The sequence below is a fragment of the Pezoporus flaviventris genome, unplaced genomic scaffold, assembly GCF_033815535.1.
Source record: "Pezoporus flaviventris isolate CSIRO_AGI_PZ_B2104156 unplaced genomic scaffold, CSIRO_AGI_Pfla_v1 ptg000036l, whole genome shotgun sequence".
NCBI lineage: Eukaryota > Metazoa > Chordata > Aves > Psittaciformes > Psittacidae > Pezoporus > Pezoporus flaviventris.
The window spans coordinates 6578917-6600887 of NW_026892584.1; the positions used below are offsets into that span (position 1 = coordinate 6578917).

The following is a 21971-nucleotide window of genomic DNA, read 5'->3' on the forward strand; positions in this document are numbered from 1 at the left end:
CGTTACCCCTTGTCCTGTCACTGCAGTCTCTAATGAAGAGTCCCTCCCCAGCATCCCTATAGCCCCCCTTCAGATACTGGAAGGCTGCTAGGAGGTCTCCACACAGCCTCCTCTTCTCCAGGCTGAACAGCCCCAACTTTCTCAGCCTGTCTTCATACGGGAGGTGCTCCAGTCCCCTGATCATCCTCGTGGCCCTTCTCTGGACTTGTTCCAACAGTTCCGTGTCCTTTTTATGTTGAGGACACCATAACTGCACACAATACTCCAGATGAGGTCTCACAAGAGCAGAGTAGAGAGGCAGGATCACCTCCTTCGACCTGCTGGTCATGCTCCTTTTGATGCAGCCCAGGATACGGTTGGCTTTCTGGGCTGGGAGCACACACTGAAGCTGGCTCATGTTCATTTTCTCATCAACCAACACCCCCAAGTCCTTCTCCTCAGGGCTGCTCTGAATCTCTTCTCTGCCGAACCTGTAGCTGTGCCTGGGATTGCTCCAACCCAGGTGTAGGACCTTGCACTTGGCATGGTTAAACTTCATGAGGTTGGCATCAGCCCACCTCACAAGCCTGTCAAGGTCCCTCTGGATGGCATTCCTTCCCTCCAGCGTATCAACCAAACCACACAGCTTGGTGTCATCGGCAAACTTGCTGAGGGCGCACTCAATCCCACTGTCCATGTCAGCGAGGAGGATGTTGAACAAGAACGGTCCCAACACCGATCCCCGAGGGACACCACTCGTTACTGGTCTCCAGCCGGACATTGAGCCATTGACCACAACTCTTTGTGTGTGTCCATCCAGCCAGTTCTTTATCCACCGAGTGGTCCATCCATCAAATTGATGTCTCTCCAATTTAGAGACAAGGATGTCGTGTGGGACAGTGTCGAATGCTTTGCACAAGTCCAGGTAGATGACATCAACTGCTCTACCCCTGTCCATCAGTTCTGTAGCCCCATCATAGAAGGCCACCAAATTGGTCAGGCAGGATTTCCCCTTAGTGAAGCCATGCTGGCTGTCACCAAGCACCTTGTTGATTTTCATGTGCCTTAGCATGCCTTCCAGGAGAATCTGCTCCAAGATTTTGCCAGGCACAGAGGTGAGACTGACTGGTCTGTAATTCCCCTTCTTGAAAATGGGGGTTATATTTCCCTTTTTCCAGTCATTGGGAACTTCACCTGACTGCCACGATTTCTCAAATATGATGGCCAACGGCTTCGCAACTTCATTCACCAGCTCCTTCAGGACCCACAGATGGATCTCATCAGGTCCCATGGACTTGTGCACATTCAGATTTTTAAGATGGTCTCGAACCAGTTCCTCTCCTACAGTGTGCGCAAGGTCTTCATTCTCACAGTCCCTGTGTCTGCCTTCCAACCACTTGGGTGGTGTGATCAGAGCCTTTGCCAGTGAAGACTGAGGCAAAGAAGTCATTCAGAAGCTCAGCCTTCTCCAAATCCTGTGCAGCCAGTTCTCCCGAGAGCTTCCTGAGGGGGCCTACGTTCTCCCTAGTCTGTTTTTTATTTGCTATGTACCTGTAGAATCCCTTCCTGATATCTTTAATACCTCTAGCTAAGTTTAATTCTAACTGGGCCTTAGCTTTCCTAACCTAGTCCCTAGCTTCCCGGACAGCATCCCTGTAGTCTTCCCATGCCACCTGTCCTTGCTTCCACTTTTTATAAGTCTCCTTTTCCCTCTAAGTTTCCTCAGCAGCTCCTTATCCATCCAAGGAGGTCTCCTGGCCCTCCTGCTGCACTTCCTTCTAATTGGGATGCAACACTCCTGAGCTTGGAGCAGGTGATCCTTGAATATCAACCAAGAGTCTTGGGCCCCCTGCCCTCTAGGGCTGTATCCCATGGAGCCTTCCGAAGCAGGCTCCTGAAGAGGCCAAAGTCTGCTCTCTTGAAGTCCAGGGCAGTGAGCTTGCTGCATGCTCTTCTCACTGTCCTCAGGATCTCAAATTCGAGCATCTCATGATTGCTGCATCCAAGGCTGCCCTGGAGCATCGCATTTCCAACGAGCCCTTCCCTGTTGGTGAGCACGAGGTCAAGCATGGCACCTCTCCTTGTCGGCTCCTCTATTACTTGCAGAAGGAAGTTGTCTTCTACACAATCGAGGAACCTCCTGGATTGCTTGTGCCAGGCTATACCGTCCTTCCAACAGATGCCAGGGTGGTTGAAGTCACCCATGAGAACAAGGGCCTGCGAGCGTGAGGCCTTTCCTATCTGTCTATGGAGTGCTTCATCCGCAGGTTCTCCTTGATCAGGCAGTCTGTAACAGATCCCCACAGTAATGTCTCCCATAGCTATATTCCCTTTAACCCTGACCCACAAACTCTCTGTGGACTGCTCACCTGTCCCCAGACAGAGTTGCATACTCTCCAGCCTATCCCTAACATAAAGGGCAACTCCCCCTCCCCGCCTGCCAGGCCTGTCCTTCCTAAAGAGCCTGTAACCTTCCATTCCAACACTCCAGTCATAGGAGCCATCCCACCATGTTTCTGTGATGCCTATTATATCACACCCCCGTAGACGTGCACATATCTCTAATTCCTCTTGTTTGTTCCCCATACTACGGGCATTTGTATAGAGGCATCTGAGCCGAGCTCCAACTGAAGCTGGCTCATTGGCTGGGGCGGCTGGGATATCTCTACGTTGCTCCAGGCATTTATTATAGGTTCTGGCAACTGACTGGGTGTGTTGGGATGGAATGATGCCCCCCTCCTCCAACACATCTAGTTTAAAGCCTCCTTGACCAGTCTGGCAAGCCTCCTACCAAAACTGCTCTTTCCCTTCTTTATCAGACCAGCTCCACCAGCCCCCAGCAGACCTGGCCTACAAGCTTGGGTCCCGTGTTCAAGACACCCAAACCCCTGACTATGACATCACCCTTTTAACCAGTTATTAACCTGGCCAATCCTCCTAGCTTTTTTTAGGTCCTCCCCTGTACCCTGGAGAATTGATGAAAAGACCACCTGAGCTCCAGAGCCCCTAACCACCTCCCCCAGGGCTCTGTAGTCCTTCTTTATGTTCCCCAGGCTACTACTATATATATCCCTAGCACCCACATGGATCACCAGGAGTGGGTAATAGTCTGGCCACCGCCGGGGCAGCCAGAGCAGAGCTCCCAGACCGGGCCCTGATCATATGACGAGTTCCCACCATCCCGCACAAACTGCTTCCCCACGCTCCTGGTCGCTCGCGCTCCCTGGAGCAGGTTTTTAACCACCCAGGGCTGGTGCTGCTGCTTCAGGCTCCCTCCCCGGTGAGTGAGCTCCTCGCTCGTGTCAGCTGAGCTTCCGGCTCCTGGGCAGGTCCTGTTGAGGACTTGAGGCTCCCTCGGTGGCTTTTGTCGCTCTAAGTTGAGGCTCCTGGACGCTGATCTCCCCCCCCGGCTCCGGTGTTGAAGGCGTCCTCTCTCGAGCTACTCACCTCAGCAACTGACCAAGTTGCTGCAACTTTCTTCTGATACCTGATAAGTACTATCTTTCTGGTAATTTGAGAACTTTAGTAGACACTTATTATCTGGCTAAATTGGTTCTGAATTAATTGCCTAGGCAGGCTACAGTGCTACCTGCAGGCTGCTGATTTTGGGATGTGGGAGAAGTGTGGACTTAGATGGGAGGGAGTGCATCAGTTTCAAGGATACCAGGGTGTCCTGGGTTCAGCAGTAGCAGTCATTTTTCTCCTTCTCAGTACCTGGTGCAGTGCTGTGTTTTTGACTTTCGGCCTGGGAACAGTGCTGATAACACCCATGTTTTTAGTTGGTGCTCAGTAATGTTTACTCTGACCAAGGACTTTCTGAGTCTCATGCTCTGCCAGGGAGGAGGGGAAGCCGGGAGGAAGCAGAGACAGGACACCTGACCCAAACTACACAAAGAGGTATTCCATACCACAGCACGTCATGCCCACTATATAAACTGGGGGCAGTTACCCAAAAGGGTTAGATCACTGCTTGGTTGGGCTGGGTATCAGTCAGCGGGTGGTGAGCGGTTGTATTCTCTTCCCTTGTTATTTCCATTATCATTATTATTATTGGTTGTAGCAGTAGTGATTTGTATTATACCTTAGTTACTGGACTGTTCTTATCTCAACCAGTGGGAGTTACATCCTTTCGATTCTCCTCTCCATCCCTCCAGGACCTGGGGGGAGGAAAGGGGGGCAGTGAGAGAGCAGCTGCATGGTTCTGGGTTGCCAGCTGGGCTTAAACCATGACAGTTCTTTTTGGTGCCCAATGGTGGCATGAAGGGTTGAGGTAACGACAGATCTGACCAGACTGTGTCTAATCATATTTGTGATGAGCATTCATTGTTTTGGATTAATAATCACTTGTCACAATGCTGATTTATTGGCTCTCAAAGTTGGTTCTCTTGATTTCACAGTTTCAGCATGTTGTACCTTATTTACAGCCAGTATTTACTGTGTTAGTGTTTATCAGCTGGGGGCCTTGGGTTAAGGTTCTTGCTTCATTGTACTTTATGGTAATGACTTGTAATACAATAGAATCATTGATCATGAAACTGATCTTGACCCAGTGTGGTCACCACCTCTATACTTTGGCAGGTATATAATGGAAGTGTTTAACAATTACACATCTTTTCTCCCCTCCTCGGGTGGTCAACCCATGAAAGAGACATTCCCTTATGCTCTCAGCCCCACCCCCACCAGACCATTTCCACCATCATTTGAGAGTTCTGAAGGTTTTGAATGGCCTTTAGGTACCCTTGAGACCTGCCTGCTGATTGCGATGGGGATCACCATGTTGGCATGCATGCAGAGTGTGTTTTACCCACAACCATTTCATTTGATTTCAAGAGCTGAGCAGAGTTGGGTTTGGGGCTTGTCTAGGGTTAGATAACGATATAAGAGGACCAAGAGTTTTTCCCCGAGGCTGGACAGTCATGAGTGGCAGGGTGTGTGCGATAGTATGGGCAAGTATCTAGGCCAGTGGGTCACTCCAGTGCTTTGGAATTTCACCACTGAACAAGTACAAAATCAGACAAAATTAGTAAAACACTTAAATGAGGTGTGTGGTCATTCTGGCCATACCAGAGACGGAGAAATCATGGCAACGTGCTGGGGCTTGGCCTATGCTTACAGAGCCCTGTTCAACACTATCCAGCACCTTAAAAAGGAAAAAAAAGTCCCTGGATCTGATGGCAAAGCAACAGACAGCACAGCTACTGCAACTCCAAGCACAACAGCTACACCAGCCCCAGTGACAAGTACAGCAGCTACCCAAACTCCGACCACAACTGACAGGGCAGCTACTCCAGCTCCAAGCACAGCAACTACACCAGCCCCAGCAACAAGTACAGCAGCTACTCAAACTTTGACCACAACAGACAGCGCAGCTAATCCAACTCCAAGTACAGCAGCTACACCAGAGGACCAAATTGTGCCAATATTGGTTGCCCTTGTACGCAAGGAGAAAAGTAAAAAGGCAAGAAAGATGAAGCAAGATGAAGAAACAATGTACTCATCACCCAGGACAGCTTCAGACCAGGAGTTATTAGTATGTGAATCAGAGGAAGAAGAGGAAGAAGAGGTGACGTCTTGACCCTGGATCTCAACAAAGCTACAGAATATGCGAAAAGATTTTACCTGTCAACCAGGTGAGCACATCATCAGCTGGTTGCTCCGATGCTGGGAAAATGGGGCCGATGTTCATGAACTAGAAGGTACAGAAGCCAAGCAGCTGGGATCGCTTGCTAGGGAAGGGGGGATTAACAAAGCAATTGCAACAGAGAAACAGTCCCTCAGCCTTTGCAGGCGGCTCTTGGCAGCTGTGAATGAAAGGTTTCCATACCAGGACGATGTTATGAGTTTTTTGGCCAAGTGGACTACTCTAGAAAAAGGCATCCAGTCTCTGAGGGAATCAGCCATCGTAGAGATGCTCTATCACATCAAGCCAAATAATGGGGATACACTCATAGATCCAGGTGAAGTCGAATGTACACAACCCATGTGGCGAAAACTTACATGGAATGCACCGTCATCATATGCCCATTCATTGGCAACAGTAACCTGGAATGACATAGTACCACTAACAGTGGATGAAATGGTTCATAAACTCCGAGAGTCTGAAGACAATCTCACCCCCTCCATCATCTCAGCTGTAGAAAAACTGTCCCAGGAGCTCAGACAATTGAGGGATGATCTATCTGATCTATCCAGCTCCTCATGTGTACCAACACATCTCAGCTATTAACAAAAGGCCTCCTACTGCTCGAGAGAGAATATATAGAAGGTATACGCCACAGGCTACCCTATGGTTTTACCTGCAGGATCACGGAGAAGACATGACAAAGTGGGATGGGAAACCTACTTCAGCTTTGGAGGAACGGGTGAGTGAATTGAAGAGGAGAACAAGGGTCAAGGATGATCATCCCATGAAAGCTGCAGCTTCAGTCTCTGGCGAGTAGGTTCCCAGATGGAGTGGAATAGTTGATTTTACTCCAGCTCCTGTGGTAAAGAAGTATAATCCCTTTCTACAAGACTTAAATGTCCAACATTGTGATGACTATTAGAGGGACCCTGCCTCCAGCCAGGTGGAGGTAGGGGACAATCGGATTTACTGGACTGTGTGGATCAGATGGCCTGGCACATCAGTCCCACAGAAGCATAAGGCTCTAGTAGATACCAGTGCACAGTGTACCCTGATGCCATCAAGCTGTCAAGGGATGGAGCCCATTTATATCTCTGGAGTGACAGGACGATCCCAAGAGTTGACTGTGCTGGAGGCTGAAATCAGCCTGACTGGGAGGGAATGGCAAAAGCACCCTATTGTGACTGGTCCAGAGGCTCCATGCATCCTCGGCATAGACTACCTCAAGAGAGGGTACTTCAAAGACCCAAAAGGGTACCGGTGGGCTTTTGGTATTGCTGCTTTGGAGACTGAGGAAATTGAGCAGCTGTCCACCTTGCCTGGTATCTCAGAAGATCCCTCTGCTGTGGGGTTGCTGAAGGTCGAAGAACAACAAGTGCCAATTGTGACCACAACAGTGCACCGGCGGCAATATCGCACCAACCGAGACTCCCTGATTCCCATCCATCAGCTGATCTGTAGACTGGAGAGTCAGGGAGTGATCAGCAGGACCCGCTCGCCCTTTAATAGCCCCATATGGCCAGTGCTAAAGTCTAATGGAGAGTGGAGACTAACAGTAGACTATCGTGGCCTGAGCAAAGTCACACCACCCTTGAGTGCTGCTCAGCCCGTGGGAGTTACATTCTTTCGATTCTCTTCCCCATCCCTCCGGGACCTGGGGGGAGGAAGGGGAGGGAGTGAGAGAGATGCTGTGTGGTTCTGAATTACAGCTGGGCTTAAACCACAACACAGGGCTTGACAGAGAGGGAAAAGGAAGAAGGAATCAACCAGTGACCTCCATTCATTCTTTCAGAAGGGGTCTTTTCTGTCAGCTATCAGCAATTAACATTTTCACTAACAGAGAGAAGCGCAAGGGGGACACAATGTGCATACCATAGCACATTGGCTGGGTAAGAGGCTGTCACAGTGTCTGTTAGTGTGCATATTGCCAATGCCCCGCTCGAAGTGTTACCATAATCATAGTGTGGGACTGCTGAGTAATCATTCCCCATGAGTCCCTGACACCGCGGAATAGCATGACCAGCAGCCATACCCGCCAGAAATATAGGTGTCCATGGTAGCTTGCTGGGAAGCCAAGAGCAGGCACATTTTGTTTGGGTTTCCTCTAGTAGAGATGGGAAAATGGGAGGAGACATGACAGCTCTTGACAGTGAGAGGGAGATAGAGTTGCCTGAGTCAGAAAAAATTGCCACTATTGCAAGAATGAGTGGTTACAAAAACAAAAAATAAGCATTTTCAATATATTACAAACAAAATTATCTGCCAAAAGGGCAAGATAATTATCTTAATGTGATTTTTGACCAAGATAAATTTATCTTATTTTATAAACTGGGTAACAATTTGAATCTTATGCAAAACCTAGAAATAAATCTAAAAAATATGATAATGTAATAAAATTGAAATTATTAGCAGTCCAAGTGCCATACTTGAGGCAGTAAAACCTTTTAAGTTGCAATGGAAAATAGGCTAGTAAAACTGGAGTAACTTACTCTACTTTAATCACTTGATAAATAGCTACAACATTTGGAAGAATTGATAGTGTCATTATAGCAACATCCTTTTTTATAAACAGGCTGGTGCTGATTTGATTCTAATTGCTGCCAGAGGAACAGTATCAAAGTAGTGTTGCTCCAGCAGTGTAACCCGTGGGGTGAGCGGGAGGGGGATTAGCTGCTTGAAATGAAGAAAGCACCAGTTTTTCAAAGGGATGGATTCTAATTCCAGGAGTGATGGAGGAACCTGAGTAAATTCAGTGGTGAGAGAAACTATAGGGAAATGCTTAATGAAGAAAAAGCATAAGGTAGACAAAACAGGCTCCTCTGAGCTCATTAAATAGTGAAAAGCCAGTGAGAGTAGTCAAGAGGTTTGAGCAGGACCGTGTGTTTGCTTTCTCATCAGAATAAATTCTCCTCCTAGGCTGGTGTGGCCCCATCACCAAACCTCAGCTCTGACCCTCCTGGCTCTCAGCTTTGTTCTACCACTGACATAGTGGCCACATTTGCAGCCCACTTTCATAAATGGTTTTCCAATATGGATGTCTTTATTTTTTGCTTGTCCAGTGTCACACACCAATGCCTAAGACATTCTTAATTATTAATTACAGCTTCTTTGTATAATTGTGGGAACTATCCACCTTTTTGTCCATTTGATGGACAGTGCACCTAAGAATGAAGACTACTTTTGCAAATTTAATCCTTAGCAATGATGTGCTTCAGTTCTTACTCTGAAATCCTGGATTTGACCCTTCTTGGGCTGCAGAGATATTGACCTATCGTACTGATGACTACTGTGACATTTGTGGGCAATAGATTTACATTTATCTGGAAAAAGTATGTATCTCTAGAACACATGCTTCTAGGCTGGATCTTTTTCTGAAAGCTACTAAGAAGCTGTCTTATTTTGTGAATGGTAGCAAGAAAAGCAGGGTTACATAAGGAGAGAAAAGGACGTATACATTTAATAGTTCAGTCATGTTAGAGACAAACCCAAGAATAAACAGAAATGCAGAGCGGAGAGGTACTTATGTTTTTGCACAAGTCATGTGATAAGCTTCTCCCATAAAGACTGTGACTAAATAAAATATGTAAAATAGCTTGTTGAAGAAAAAATTGGTTCAAATGGGACTGAATGGCTCAAGAGACTAGTGATAGGATAATAGCTTTTCTCCGTTTAAGTGGTACACCTGTTTAAATCATTTCTAGGTCTCTAGAGGCTGAAAGGTGTTGCTGTTCTGTGACTCCTTCATAGTTATTTGAAACAATTTTTTGTCTCAATCCCATCCTTAGTTGCAAGAAAATTATCCCCAACCCAGTCAGCACTGAATTATTTTTTACTAACTGTTGTCTCCTCCCTCTAAAGAAGCACAACTGTCAGAGCTGTGTATATGAATGTGTGGTGGTTGTTTTATTTAGTACTATATTACTGGCAATAAATATTTTGCTTCCTGTGGAATGGACAGATTGCACAGAAGAAGGGAGATCCTGGAATACCATGCAATGTAAAACTGTTCCTTGAAAAAATGCAATGATTTGGTCTTTTAGTGTGGATTTCTTGGGAGAAGAGGGCTGCTTTTGGTTGCCTTCAGCTACTGCTCACTTGCCCCCAGAGCTGTAGCTTTTCCACAGTGCACAAGCATGCCTGCCTGCCTGCCTACCTGCCCGCAGGCTGTGCCGGAACTTTCCTCTGCATAAATGTAAATCACGAAGCAGGACCACAGCTTAGGAAACAGCTATTGGTCATAAGTAACAACTGGAAAATTCAAACTGGTGGTTTGCCCTCCAGGTTTGTTTTGAAGCATCTACTTAATGTGTGAAGGCGGAGCAGTGAAGTGATGCTAGAGGACATGCCAATTTACAGCAGCTTAGAATCTTGCCTATCAATTTTATTCTGAAAGATTGTAACAAGTAAAATAGCAGGCATTGATTATTCTGCTAAATGTAAAGATTAAGCAAATAGTAAGAAGTAATGCTTACCAAACCAAGAAGGATTTGGATCTTTTAGTGGCTATAACAGTAAGTGTATAGCTAGTCAACCACAGCAGAGTTCATATTATTCAATGTACCAAAGAAAAAAAGACCTGAGGTTATTAGAGAAAAATCCCAGCAGTTCTGTGTGTATGACTGCTTGGAAAAAGAGCAAAAACCCAAAACCAAAAAACAAAAAAAACCCCAACAAATAAGATATTATGACAATGTAAGGGTGTTGGAGAATTGAAATCACATGGGTATAGTCACATTTCCTATAGAACCAATGCAATATGGATTTGGTTGCAATCATCTTGCGGGAGAAATATATTTTTTTGCCTTAACCCAGACGGCTCCAGGTTTAAGAACACTCACTGGGGGGAAAGCTAAAGGGGTTAAGGTGCAATAGAGGTGACCTGTGGGAACTTTCATTATTATATAGAGCCTTGATGAGTGAAATGAGAGGAATTGCTCTTCATCATGAAAGGCTGAAATGTCAAGGGAGCAATCGCAAATTAATCTATTAAGAAGTAAGAGGTTGAAGAGTGTGACTCAAAAGAGTGGAAATACATGGAATAAACTGCAGTGTAAAGTCACAATGATTTCTAAACACAGCCTTAAAGACATCCACTTGCGATTTTTACAGTGAAACAGGGATTTTTCTATATGTGTGTATATATGGGAAACAGAGTTTAAGTGGACAAAACGGGTCTCTGTATTCAGCTACTCTTGATATTTGTACTGACCAGGTCTGAATGAGAAGTTCTGTTCTGATTTGTGCGGCTTTAACCAGAACAATGTGCAAGGAATTTTTCTTTTTTAGAAGACACATCAATAAAATGCCTCATAGTCAGTTTTCTCTGTGGTGATTTTCCTGTTTTGCTGTGACATTTTTAACTTGAATGTAGTGCTTGTAAAAGGTGCTATGTGACAGCATTGTGTAACTGAAAGCCTCTTTTTATTGGCAGATCATGCACACTCAAGGCTGGGGAAATTTCTCTGTGTCAGCCTGGTGAGGGACACCCCCACAGTCTGAAGGAGCCAACCTCCAGGAGGAAAAATGGTAAGTCCACATCAGTCAGTCCAATCTTATGTTAAATGTCGCTCTGTGATTATTTTTAAAGAGCCTGCATCCAAAAGATTTGGAGAGAGCCATGAAAAGTTATCCACCTGACAGAACTGCATGGGTTATTTTTTCTATTCCCCAGCAGTGCAGCTTTCTGGAGTGTTAATGCTTTGTTCACTAGTGGCTGGAATGAGACTTGGTAATTGTGTCAAGTATATTTTGGTGGAGATGATGCTGTAGGAGGTACCTACCCTTTGCTGTGGTACTTGGTAAGCAAGGGTCTGCTGTTTGCCCAGTGCTCAACCCTGACACCAGTCTTTAGGCCTCAATGTTGTTAATTTGTGAAGCTCATTACCTTTGCCAGCTTATCCAGGAAGATGAGATGTGACTATGCTGAGATACAGCCCCCAGTGATGGAACTTTATAATACTGTATGACTGGAGGTTTGCTATTGTAGGCAGAGAAAAAGGCAATAAAGCAGCATTGATATCCTGCCTGCCCTCTTACAGGAGTTATTGAATCAAACCTACCAGAACTGCCAGACAAACAATTTGCAGCTGCAGTCTGAAGCCTGACAATGACACAGAATCAAAAAGAAGTAGTTGAAGTGCATGGGCTTGTGAACTCCTCTGTGACCCACCACAGCAGGCTCCCTAGGATTGTTCTCCTCTTTCTGGCCCTTTCCCTGTATAATTCCTTCTCTTTACCTCCCTTTTCCTGTCTCTCCCATTTTCTCTCCTATGTCTTGCCATTGTTAGCTCCTCACATCTTTTCCCCTCCCTTTTCTTTCTTTCTCTCATTACCTCACTATTTCCTTCTATTGCCTCCAGTATATCTCTTGCCTCTTGCTTTTCCTTTGAGTTTTAGTGTACTTCTCTCCTGTTCTCCTTTCCCTGATGTACCTTTTTGATATTTCATTTCCCTCTCTATTGCTCATTGTTTCTTCTTTTCTGCCAATTGTTCTACCTTCATTTTTCTCGAGCCATGTTTTGCCAGTATCTGAGCTCTATGTTGCTCTTACTCCTCAAATGTGAGAATTTAAACCTTTCCTGTGCACTTGGATTTCCAAAGTGCCAATCCAGCTCAACTGAGAGGAACTGATGTGGTTTGGCTCTAATGTCTATGAAGGGAGATACTGCAAAAGCCAGCATAACAGTAGCACTTGTAAGTACTCTGTGGCTCGTGAGCCAGGCCTGCAGTCATAGTTGGATTCAAAGCTTATCAGGTTAATGGGATCTGGATCTGACCTGCAAGTACCATCTTCTTATCAGCCTTCTGTCCTTTATTTCAATAGAAATCTCAACGCTCTCAGTTTCTTACAGTGCACAGTTTTGCTTTGGCTCAGGGCATTCTGTTTGGGATTTTTGAAGTTTTGGGGATTTTTTTTTTTTTTTTAATAAATATTATTCTAAAGCACATGCAATGTATGTAGGTATCAATGGAAAGGGGCCACACTGTGAAATATGGTCAGGATATATGGAAAAAAACCCCAAAACAAACAACCTTAGTTTTTGCATGCTCACAACAGTTATCTACTATTGCCTACAATTAGCTACTACTTATCTACTATTTTGGGGAAGATTTTTCCTCCCTTTTTTTCTCTTGCAACCATTGCCTAAGCATCACCCTTCTAAGCTTTAGTTTAGAAGCTTAGTACTATCTTTTTTCTATTTTTTCCCCCTTTTTCCCCTTCCCCCCCCCCTCCCCCCCCCCAAGTAGCAGGTTCAGGTTTTGTTCCAGGATTCAGGAGGTTTTTCTGTTTTGCTGGGGTTTTGTTGGTTGGTTTTTTTTTTGTTGGTTTGTTTCTTTTAAGTTCCTTGATTTGCTTATTTTCTCTGTTTCCTGGAGGGCTCTGGAACTGTAGAAGCTGCTTGAGAAAGGGAGCAGAGTGCTCACTATCCTGCAGCTGACCACTAGCAGGCCCAAGATCGAAGTCAAGCCCAGATCTTGTTGACAGGATGGCACCTCTCCTTTTATAAAATTATGTATAATATGAGTGTAAAAGCAACTCTTCCTTCCCCTCCCATTTTGTCTGCTTCCTTCTGTCTCTCCAGCTACTTCTCCTGTGGAGTTTGATGCTGGTGAAAATGGAAAGAAAATCAGGTTCTGTATAAACCAACCCTTTCTGCTCTGATTGGATTTTTCTCTTTCTGTCTGCTTCTTTATTTGATTTAAAATCTTAAACCCCTTGAAGGTTTTCTATTAAGATTTTCAGCACAACTTGGAATGGGGTGAGCCGTCAGAGCATTACATAAAAAGTGGTAGTTTATTTTTAGCTAATGGAAGAGGAAGGCTGATTGGATTAGCCCAGCAATGTGAGTACCTGATGCAGACTGCTATCAACACATCAACAGAGGAAGGGTTAAGAGCAGTTTCTTTCACTTTCCCTCACCCCTTTTACCCTCTCCTGCTTTGCCTTTCTTCACCCAGTAACTGACACTTGCAACAGCAGTGCAAATTCCTGGGCATGCTCTTGTACTGGTCAATACAGGAGTAAATCTTAGAGTCTCTCCTGTTGTTTTGCATTTGCCACTTGACAGCAGTGGATGCTCAGGAAGACTGAGGGGTAAGGTTTTAAAGCTTTAGACCAGGCTTTAGTCGTGTGACAGCTATTAAAGCAATTGGGAGCCAGGTGGCTAAAACCCAGTGCAATTCTTTGTAATGGTACCCCTGAGAGCGCTCATCTCCTTTTAGCACTACTATTGATTAGGCAATTCTTGACTTTGAGGAACAAAATTAGTGTGTGCATCAAAGTTCTTTTCCTCAATTTAGCCTGGTTTGAAATTAATCGTTCACCTTAAGCCATTTTTGTAAGCAGCTTTAAGCTTCAATATATTTCAGTGTGATTTGATTTTTCTATCACTTTTCTCTATGGAGGCCTGTTTACTGGTCTTCTTTAGGACATCTCCAGAGCTGTTTGGTCTTTATTCTCATCTCCCACATTGGTCCTGGTATGTTGTCCAGTGCGACTGGTCGATGCTCAGTAAAATGCTGTGGGGTCTTTATTTCATGGCTGCACGCAGTGCACTGTCAGCAGCACTGAGGCCAATGGGTACCTGGTTTTCAGTAGGAGCAATACATTTTATGAGGCTGACCGTATTATTTTTCAGATTATTGTCCAGACCCTGCCTCTGTCTTGACTGAAATGATTTGGTGTTCCTAGAGGGAGCACATAAACTGTGAGCAAATTCCTCCCAATTGCGAAAACTCCTCATGAGTATTTGATCTTTACTAGAGAGTGAAATGACACACAAAGGTATGTGAATGTATACTTATGTCTGTGAGAAGGTGAAAATAAATATGTAAAACCAAGGAAGAGTGTTCCCCAGCCCTCTTACCTTTTGCACTTCCTTGTTCTCTAAAGTGTTCGAAGATTTTTTAGCATGTCATGTTATCATGGGTGGAGAGGCAGGACAGGCTCTGCATGAGGATATGCCTTTTGCTTTGGGAGTTTAGTTCATTATATTTATTTATATGGGTTTTCCTGTCTGTTTCTTTTGGGTGTTCTAGAGTACTCTTGTGAACTATTAGGTAATGCTAAGTCTTGCCAACCGCAAGAGACTGGCAATGAATAGCTTTTTTCTGCAATAAAACCTGAAGTGAATGCTGAGCTGGAAAAAGCTATCAAGCCAGTCCAGTACTTCAGCAGCTAGGTAAATCTGTGTGGAGACTTTAGAGCCTGCTTCTGCATCACTTCTCTCAGTGCTGCTGTTTGCTTCCTTGTCGCCCTTCTGCTCATTTGAACAGCCAGAGCACAGAAGGTAGTGTTTAACAGTTTCACGTTGCTGGAAGATCGTTGCTGGGATATTTGGGTATGGGATGATACACAAGCAAGGGAATTGGAGATGAAAGAGAAATTCAGAAACATTGGCTTCAGAAAAATGTTTCTTATTCCTGCTCCTGTTCAAAAGAGGATAAAACAGCTCTTGAGGTGTCCCAGGCAACCAAGAAGTCCATTGCCTCCTTGCCAAAGAATACTGATTTAGGAGCTCCAGAAGTGGTTTTATAAGACATCCCTGTCTATGTTGAGCAAAAAACCCTGTCTGGGTTGTCAAAGCCCAAAACATTCTGTTTAAACAAGCTGGCATATTCCAATCAGTTTTTAATCTGAAAATTCAGTTCATCATGTGCTGAGTGTGAAATGTGATGCCAAGATTGAGAGGACAGCATTACAGTAGGACTTTGAAGGAACTCCAAGAGAAAGACAAGTATGCACCACCTCTCCCATTCTAGTCAAGTTCAATGGAAGTTTTTCTGGAAGGCCATTTATAGAAATCTCAGCAGAATGACAAATTCCAAACTCAGTATATATACATATATATATATATATACACACACATTTTTAAAATGACACAGAGCCCAAGTAGTGCAGGAACATGAATAATGAAAAATCTGAGCTGGATTGCCCAAGCTAAAATAAAAATTGAATGCAGCTTTGATAATGGAGGACATGACAAACTAATTAATAAAGCATATGCAAACATTCAACTTTGGAAACATCCTTTGTACTTCAATAGATTCCCAGAAATCAGTATGGGGAATCTGATAGGAAAAGACTTTGATCTTTAAATTGTTGCTGTTACAACAAAACACATCTATGTGCTGTTTTACTTTTACAGCTGTTGTCTTGTGAGAAAGTCTGAGATTTGTAAAGAGGTTTATGTTTGTATTAAAATCTCCTCTATTTTAATTGAGGTTTGTCAGTCATGCATCTGAAACTGGTGTTTTTCCACAAATATTTTAGGCAAAAATAGTTTCTGTGCATAGAACTAAAACAGTTATTCCCCACATAGGTAGCACTTGCCATATGGGAGGTACTGCAGACACAAAAACGCTGAAGGCCAGAAAGGGAGCTCCTTCTTCCAGAGTTCACTAAGTGGGCTCACGATCTGTGACTCTCACTCTCTTCTGCAGTGTTATTTCCATTTTACAGACCTAAACAGAGGGCCAAAGAGGTTGGGAGAACAGAGCTGTGCTTTGATGGTGAGAGAGGAGAATGTGCATGTAGCTTTCTTCAGCTGGCTTTTGATTCTTTTGCATTGTACTCTTCTTTTGAGCTGAATTGCTAGTTGGTTTTCCAGGCTGGGGGAGCAACAGAGATCAGTAGTGAAAGGAGGAATTAATACCAAATTTGGTTCTACCTGTGATGTAATACAATACCTTTTATCTGCAAAGATCTTTACAAGGTTCCCTTGCCTTTCCTGAACATAGGAAAGATTCTACAATGGTTAATGTATTTGTTACTAGGTCTAAAGCATCCTTGAGCCAACACTTGTCTGCTCCCCTCCTTTATTTCGGGGTTCGTTTTCCCCTCCCAGCTCATGCTTAAGTGTATTTGAAATCCTTTGTCCAGCCTGTTTCAGTATTGCATTACCAGTTTTGAAGGTAACCGTTTGGTTCAACTGCAGGTTAAAATGCCTTGCAATCTCTCTGTTTTAGTCCAAATGCTGCTTCATGGAGCTGATTTCTTAAAGGGCTTTATTTTTCCCTATATCCTAAATAAAGGGTTGTAAATGTGTCCGCAGATCTAAGCATGGCTTCATTAACTTCACAGGAAAATGTTTAAGTATGTTAAAGTATTCATTGTAATATGAAAGTGAGAAACAGCTGTGTTCAGATATTCTTAGATAAGAGCAAACATTGCTGTTTCCTTCTTCAATAGAGTAGCACCATTTTATGTCAACAGAAGCTGTTGTCTATTAACAGATTTACTCCTCTCAGCGATGTCAGCTCTCATTCATTGCTTTTCTTCCACTTGTTCTCTGTTGTAGTGGGTTCACTACATACATTCAAACACAGGTGTGGTAGGATTTTTAATTCTCCATGTGAGAAATCTAACAAGTGGGCATCACTTGCTTAAAGAGCTGAAGTCATTTTCTGTGACCAAAGAGCTGTTCTCCTCAGTGTTACAGTTATTCTCCATAAGCACCAAAGTTCATCGGTGATCTTTTTGGTAAGCTACATTTCATAGTATCAATGAAACAACTGAGTCACAACTGCTGTACCCAAATTTGTTTCCTATCCTCTAATCTGGGATGCATTACCCAGTAAAATGGGCAGGAGATGTTTCTAGGTAGTTCTGTCAGCAGATCTCCCCAGAAACCACAAGCAATAGATCCCAGATCCATCCAACTTAAGAATTTACCCAGAAATGCTGGGGTGAACGCGTGGGACTTCTCTTCCACTTTTACCAAGGAGATATGGAGCAAATGTACCAAGCTACATTAAACACTCATGGGTTAGTTTTGCCAGGAGACAGTACAGGTGGTTTTGTGCCTTTCAGCATGTCAGTGTCTCAAATCCTGAGAAGTGACTAAGGAAGGTGACAAGGCCATTATACTAGACTAGTCCTGAGGCATCAAGCTAAAAAGTTATCTGGCAATGCCCAAGAAAGGAGTGTATTTAAGATAACTGTCATATCACTCAGTCCTTGTGCCATGCTCTCTGTACCTTTCCCCTTGGGGGGCCCACAGGCTTCAGCTTAGTGTAGCAGTGATCTGGGAGGCATCCATGAACACATCATCCCTGAGGCAGAGTGCCTTGCTGAGGGATACATTTGAATGACACATTGCAGTTCTCAGTGGGGAAGTTTATATTTTGGTTTCCTATGGAATAGAATACCCAGGAACAGAATAAAATCAGGACTTGGAAAACATTCTGTCTCTCTCTACACTGAGTTTTCCAAAGCTGCTTTTCACTGCATGCCTAGAAGGTCCCATTCAATTAGGAAATGTAGAAGTGTATGTACCTGGTTTAAAGCAGTGCAGGAGAAGCTGTTCTATTTTCCAGGCTCTTAAACAATGTTACTGCAGAGGATATCAATACAGATTTGTGGGATCATCTTAGGAAAGGTTGAATATCAACCATTGTTTGCAAACACACATGCCATCAAAACTTGATTTACCAAGATGTTTACCATTTGATCAGATAAAAGAATATTAGCTCTTAAAAATGAGACACAAACTGAATTTTCTTTTCAATGCAGTATATAATAATACCATATTTCTCTGGGCTTGTATAGCCCCTTTTGTCATTCAAACAGACACAGGCAGAAGTAGCCTTTAAGCCCCTTCCCACACTTTCAACATGTCAGCTGTTTCAAACAGCAGAGGGCCAGGTCTAAAGAGGGTTATGGACCTTTCAGATGTCCTCTGGTGATTTTAGCTTCCATGGTTTAAATGCTTCTGCCTACAGCTGTTCCCCTGCTTCACTGCTGGAATTAACTACCAGCAGCCAGAGAGTGATCCATGCAACACTCCCCCAGCACTTCTGACTCCGGGGAGGCACAGGCACATGGTGCTCTGTGAGGGTTGGTAGTGAGTAGCTGGTACAGCAGTACCCAGGACCACCACTGCCACATTCCCAGGAGACTGTCATCAGCAGGATTATGGCTCTGTTTTCATACAGAGGCTCAGTCCACCTCAGAATAAATCCCTCAGTTCTTGTTGTGTAGCATATTACAACACAGTAACATCAAGCCTGATCCAAATTCATTCCACTGGTGGTTTTCTTTTAGGTACACTGGGATCTGAAAAAAAAGCCAATAAATATCCTATGAGCAAAATTGTATAGAATGATCAACATGCAACTGTCATGCTGCATTTGTCTCATGTCGTTAGTCATTATAACAGCCTGCATAATTCTGGAGCAGAACAACAATCTCCACACAACAAATTGCAGATTGTGTTTGCCAACCCACAAAACATCACAATATTTATTTTGAAACTTTATAATGCTATCAAGGGCAAATTCATTTTACCTGTACAAATAGCTGCACCAAGGCAACTTAGATTACGCATGCGAGCAAATGCGAGCGGAACTTGGCTCTGGGCACAAGAAAAGCAAAGCTGACTTCCTCCTGTGGTGGAAATAGGGAACGTATAAGCACAGAGCTGGGGAGATATGTACTGACAAGTGTACCGCCAGGGGCCTGGGGAGAAACATCAGGATACTATCCAGATAATGGTACTCTGGCTCCCCAAATTCATGCCTTGTTTGCCTTCCTGCTTTGGTCATTTGGAAAGACTGCCTTTCTGCAGATTTCATATGAAACACAGCATCCCCCAGTGCACTGCTGTACCTCCACAGATCAAATTTATCTGTGGTGTGAATGGGCTTAGCACTGTCAGATACATTTTTCGGAGTTAGACCCACTGAAAAGCTACTTTGTATGTCTGATATTTTTATTTGGGTTATCAAAGGATTTTTAATTTTATTATTTAGCACTGCAAACATCACCATGTTTAGGCTCAGTTTTAAGTGGAAAGGTTTTTTTACGTTCCATCACCTATCTTGACAGATTCTGTGTATGCCAGAGGCAGTCTTTTTAACCCTGGATCAAAACCTAATCTCTCTGCTTTCGTAAAACCTTTTCCTCTAATTCTCTCTCTAGTAAATTATATTCTGTTCTTTGCCCTTGAATAATTTAAAGATGTATAGAATAAAGTGTGGGGAGGGGAGGAAGGGGGGGCTGCTCTGTTCCATTGAGTGATACCTGGTAATCAAAGTACCGCATTCATATCTTGCTGCAGTGATCTCATTTCTATTGGGACAGCACTCCTGTGAGCACAGGCCCGTGTTGCGTTCATCCTGTTACAACCAGATAAACTCATAATGTAGACAGATAAGGGCTATGCTCATTAATCTATTAATTGCCTATTGTCAGTTGTCAATATGTTTTGCTTGATGGGAAGCCAGAAGATTAGTTTGTATTGTAAGGATGTAGATTTATGTTCTATATTACTATTATTTTATTTTGATGTGTGGAATACTACAAAATGACTATCAAACTCGTAATGTCTCAACCAAACAGAGTAGAGGTGGCTGCTTTTTAAGTTTCTGAAACCAGAAAAAGGTTATGCCCCAAATGGCTGTAAAATAAAAAGCCTATTTTCAATCAAAGGACCTTGCAAGAGCTGTGACTGCGTTGAGTAACACATTTTTTACTATGGGCATTCAGGACATCCTAAAAATCAACACTGCCTGAGATACCCTGATTTCCTGGGGCAGTTGAAACTCGTTGGGGCCGTCATTTTTCGCTGGAAATTTGAGACTGATTTGTCTGTGACTGGAGCTGCTGGAGCAAGATTTTATTATAATTGTGTGACCTTTAATACACCATGAAGAGATTTCAAGTTCTCTATTTTTCTAGCCTGTGACAAATCAAATGTTTAACTATAATGTATAGTCACCAAGTTTACACCTTAAGAAGGGTGATTTTCAAGGGCTTATCTCTACAAAGAACAGCGAAGCAGACAGTTTCAAAAGAAGGAAAAAAGAAGGGGGAGGAACATCATAGAAGCACTTTATAGACCTATTTGAATCACAGCTTTAAGTCATTTATTTCACAGCCAAAAAGCCCATCCATGTGTGCATTTAATAATGATGGCCAATTCTGAACAGAGACTGGAAATTTTCCTCTCCATGGCAGGAAGCAAAAAAACCCCTCACTGTTTCTGAGTTGGTAACTTGACCTCTTTGAATTATTTTATTACTTGCGATACTATCAGCCAGGTGGCCAGCATTTAAACTCTGAGGACAGCTCTGGGAATAGATTTCTGTGGAACTACCATAGTTAAGAGCAGCTGATGATTAGGCAGCTCAGGCATATGCTAGGCACACTTAGGCAGCTCTGTCTGACAAATAGCAGCTCATCCTTGCAACAGTGATGTTCATACCATCTGTGTGCAGGTTTGAAGGATGCAGGCAGATCTTCCATACTGTCCAGGATATGTAATGGTGCTACATGCCTGGGCATAAGAACCTGCCTTCTTTATTTCTGCCTTGACTGGGAAAAGTGGTTTATTACCTCAAGGTAGACAAGCTGTGTTCTCCTCTAGCTGCAGTCATCCTAATGATGGGTGTAGGGGCCTGTTTTTCAAGATCTGGAAGCCTCTGTTATTATTACCAAGGATGGTTGTGTAGAACAGAGTTTAGTCAGACACATTTTCTCAGGATGCGGGCAGGGTTTTATTTCAAACTTTCAAGGATCAAAAAGAAGTCACTGAAATGTATGCAGATTTAGTATGTTTTAGTATCTGAAGAAATCCTGTTTTCTCTAGCTGTTTGACTCTTCCGGGCTTCTTTCTTTCTGCAAAAAGTTAAGGAGGGAAATATAGTTAAATTAAATGAAATTACATGAAAGAAGAAAGAATGAGAAAGATCTCCCTTTCAACTGAAAATGTGCCAAATCCGTTTAAAGTGAGGAAATTACTTTTCTCAGCTACCATTAACATTTTAGCTTATTTTCCCTCCAGTTTTGGATAGTGCAAGGTGTTATGATTTGACTCTTTCTCATCTCCTCTAACCTTGTCAGAAGAGGTGTTTTGGAACACACCACAGAAGGTAAAATAGGAAACAGAAAAAGAAAGAAGGGAAAAAATCTCTGGCTAGCATTCAGATATCTGTATTCACTGGGCACCAGCTGTTTTTTTGTATTCAATGCCTCAAAAGTACAAAATGGTAGAAAGGTGTGATTGGAAGTGTAATGCTTTGAAAACTTATTTAAGAATAAACATGGACCATTTAAATGCCTACAAAATAGAAAAAGTCAAAATTTGGAACTTTTCACATCTTCCTCTTTGACATGAGAGAAGTACAGCTGAGGGCAGGGACACCCCCACACCACCTCCACCTTCCCCCCAAAAATAAAATATGTGTAGTATCCTCTCCTTGTGAGAATTTATTCACTGGTGAGGACTGAATTTCAGAGAGATTAAGTGCCTCACTTCTGGTCCCACAGGAAATGTGTGGCAGAGTCTTGATCTGGACCCAGCTCTCCCAAGCTCCAGATGAATGCCTTAACCAAAATCTCACTCTTCCTTTTCACACTTCAGGTTTC

At 43.6% G+C, this 21971-nt stretch overlaps 1 protein-coding gene and 1 long non-coding RNA gene across 2 annotated transcripts in view; both read left to right on the top strand.

Annotated features, from left to right (window-relative positions):
- The window catches only part of LOC133274741 (putative uncharacterized protein DDB_G0290521), a 51623-nt gene extending 45981 nt beyond the window's left edge, over nucleotides 1–5642 (top strand). Inside the window, exon 2 of the mRNA XM_061464289.1 lies at nucleotides 4695–5642. Coding sequence (XP_061320273.1) covers nucleotides 4922–5554 — 633 coding nt within the window. The 5' untranslated portion in view covers nucleotides 4695–4921 and the 3' untranslated portion in view covers nucleotides 5555–5642. The remainder of the gene's footprint in view (nucleotides 1–4694) is intronic.
- LOC133274742 (uncharacterized) overlaps nucleotides 1–21971 on the top strand; it is a 236679-nt gene that overhangs the window by 146193 nt on the left and 68515 nt on the right. Inside the window, exon 2 of the long non-coding RNA XR_009745226.1 lies at nucleotides 11034–11128. This is a non-coding gene — a long non-coding RNA (uncharacterized LOC133274742). The remainder of the gene's footprint in view (nucleotides 1–11033; nucleotides 11129–21971) is intronic.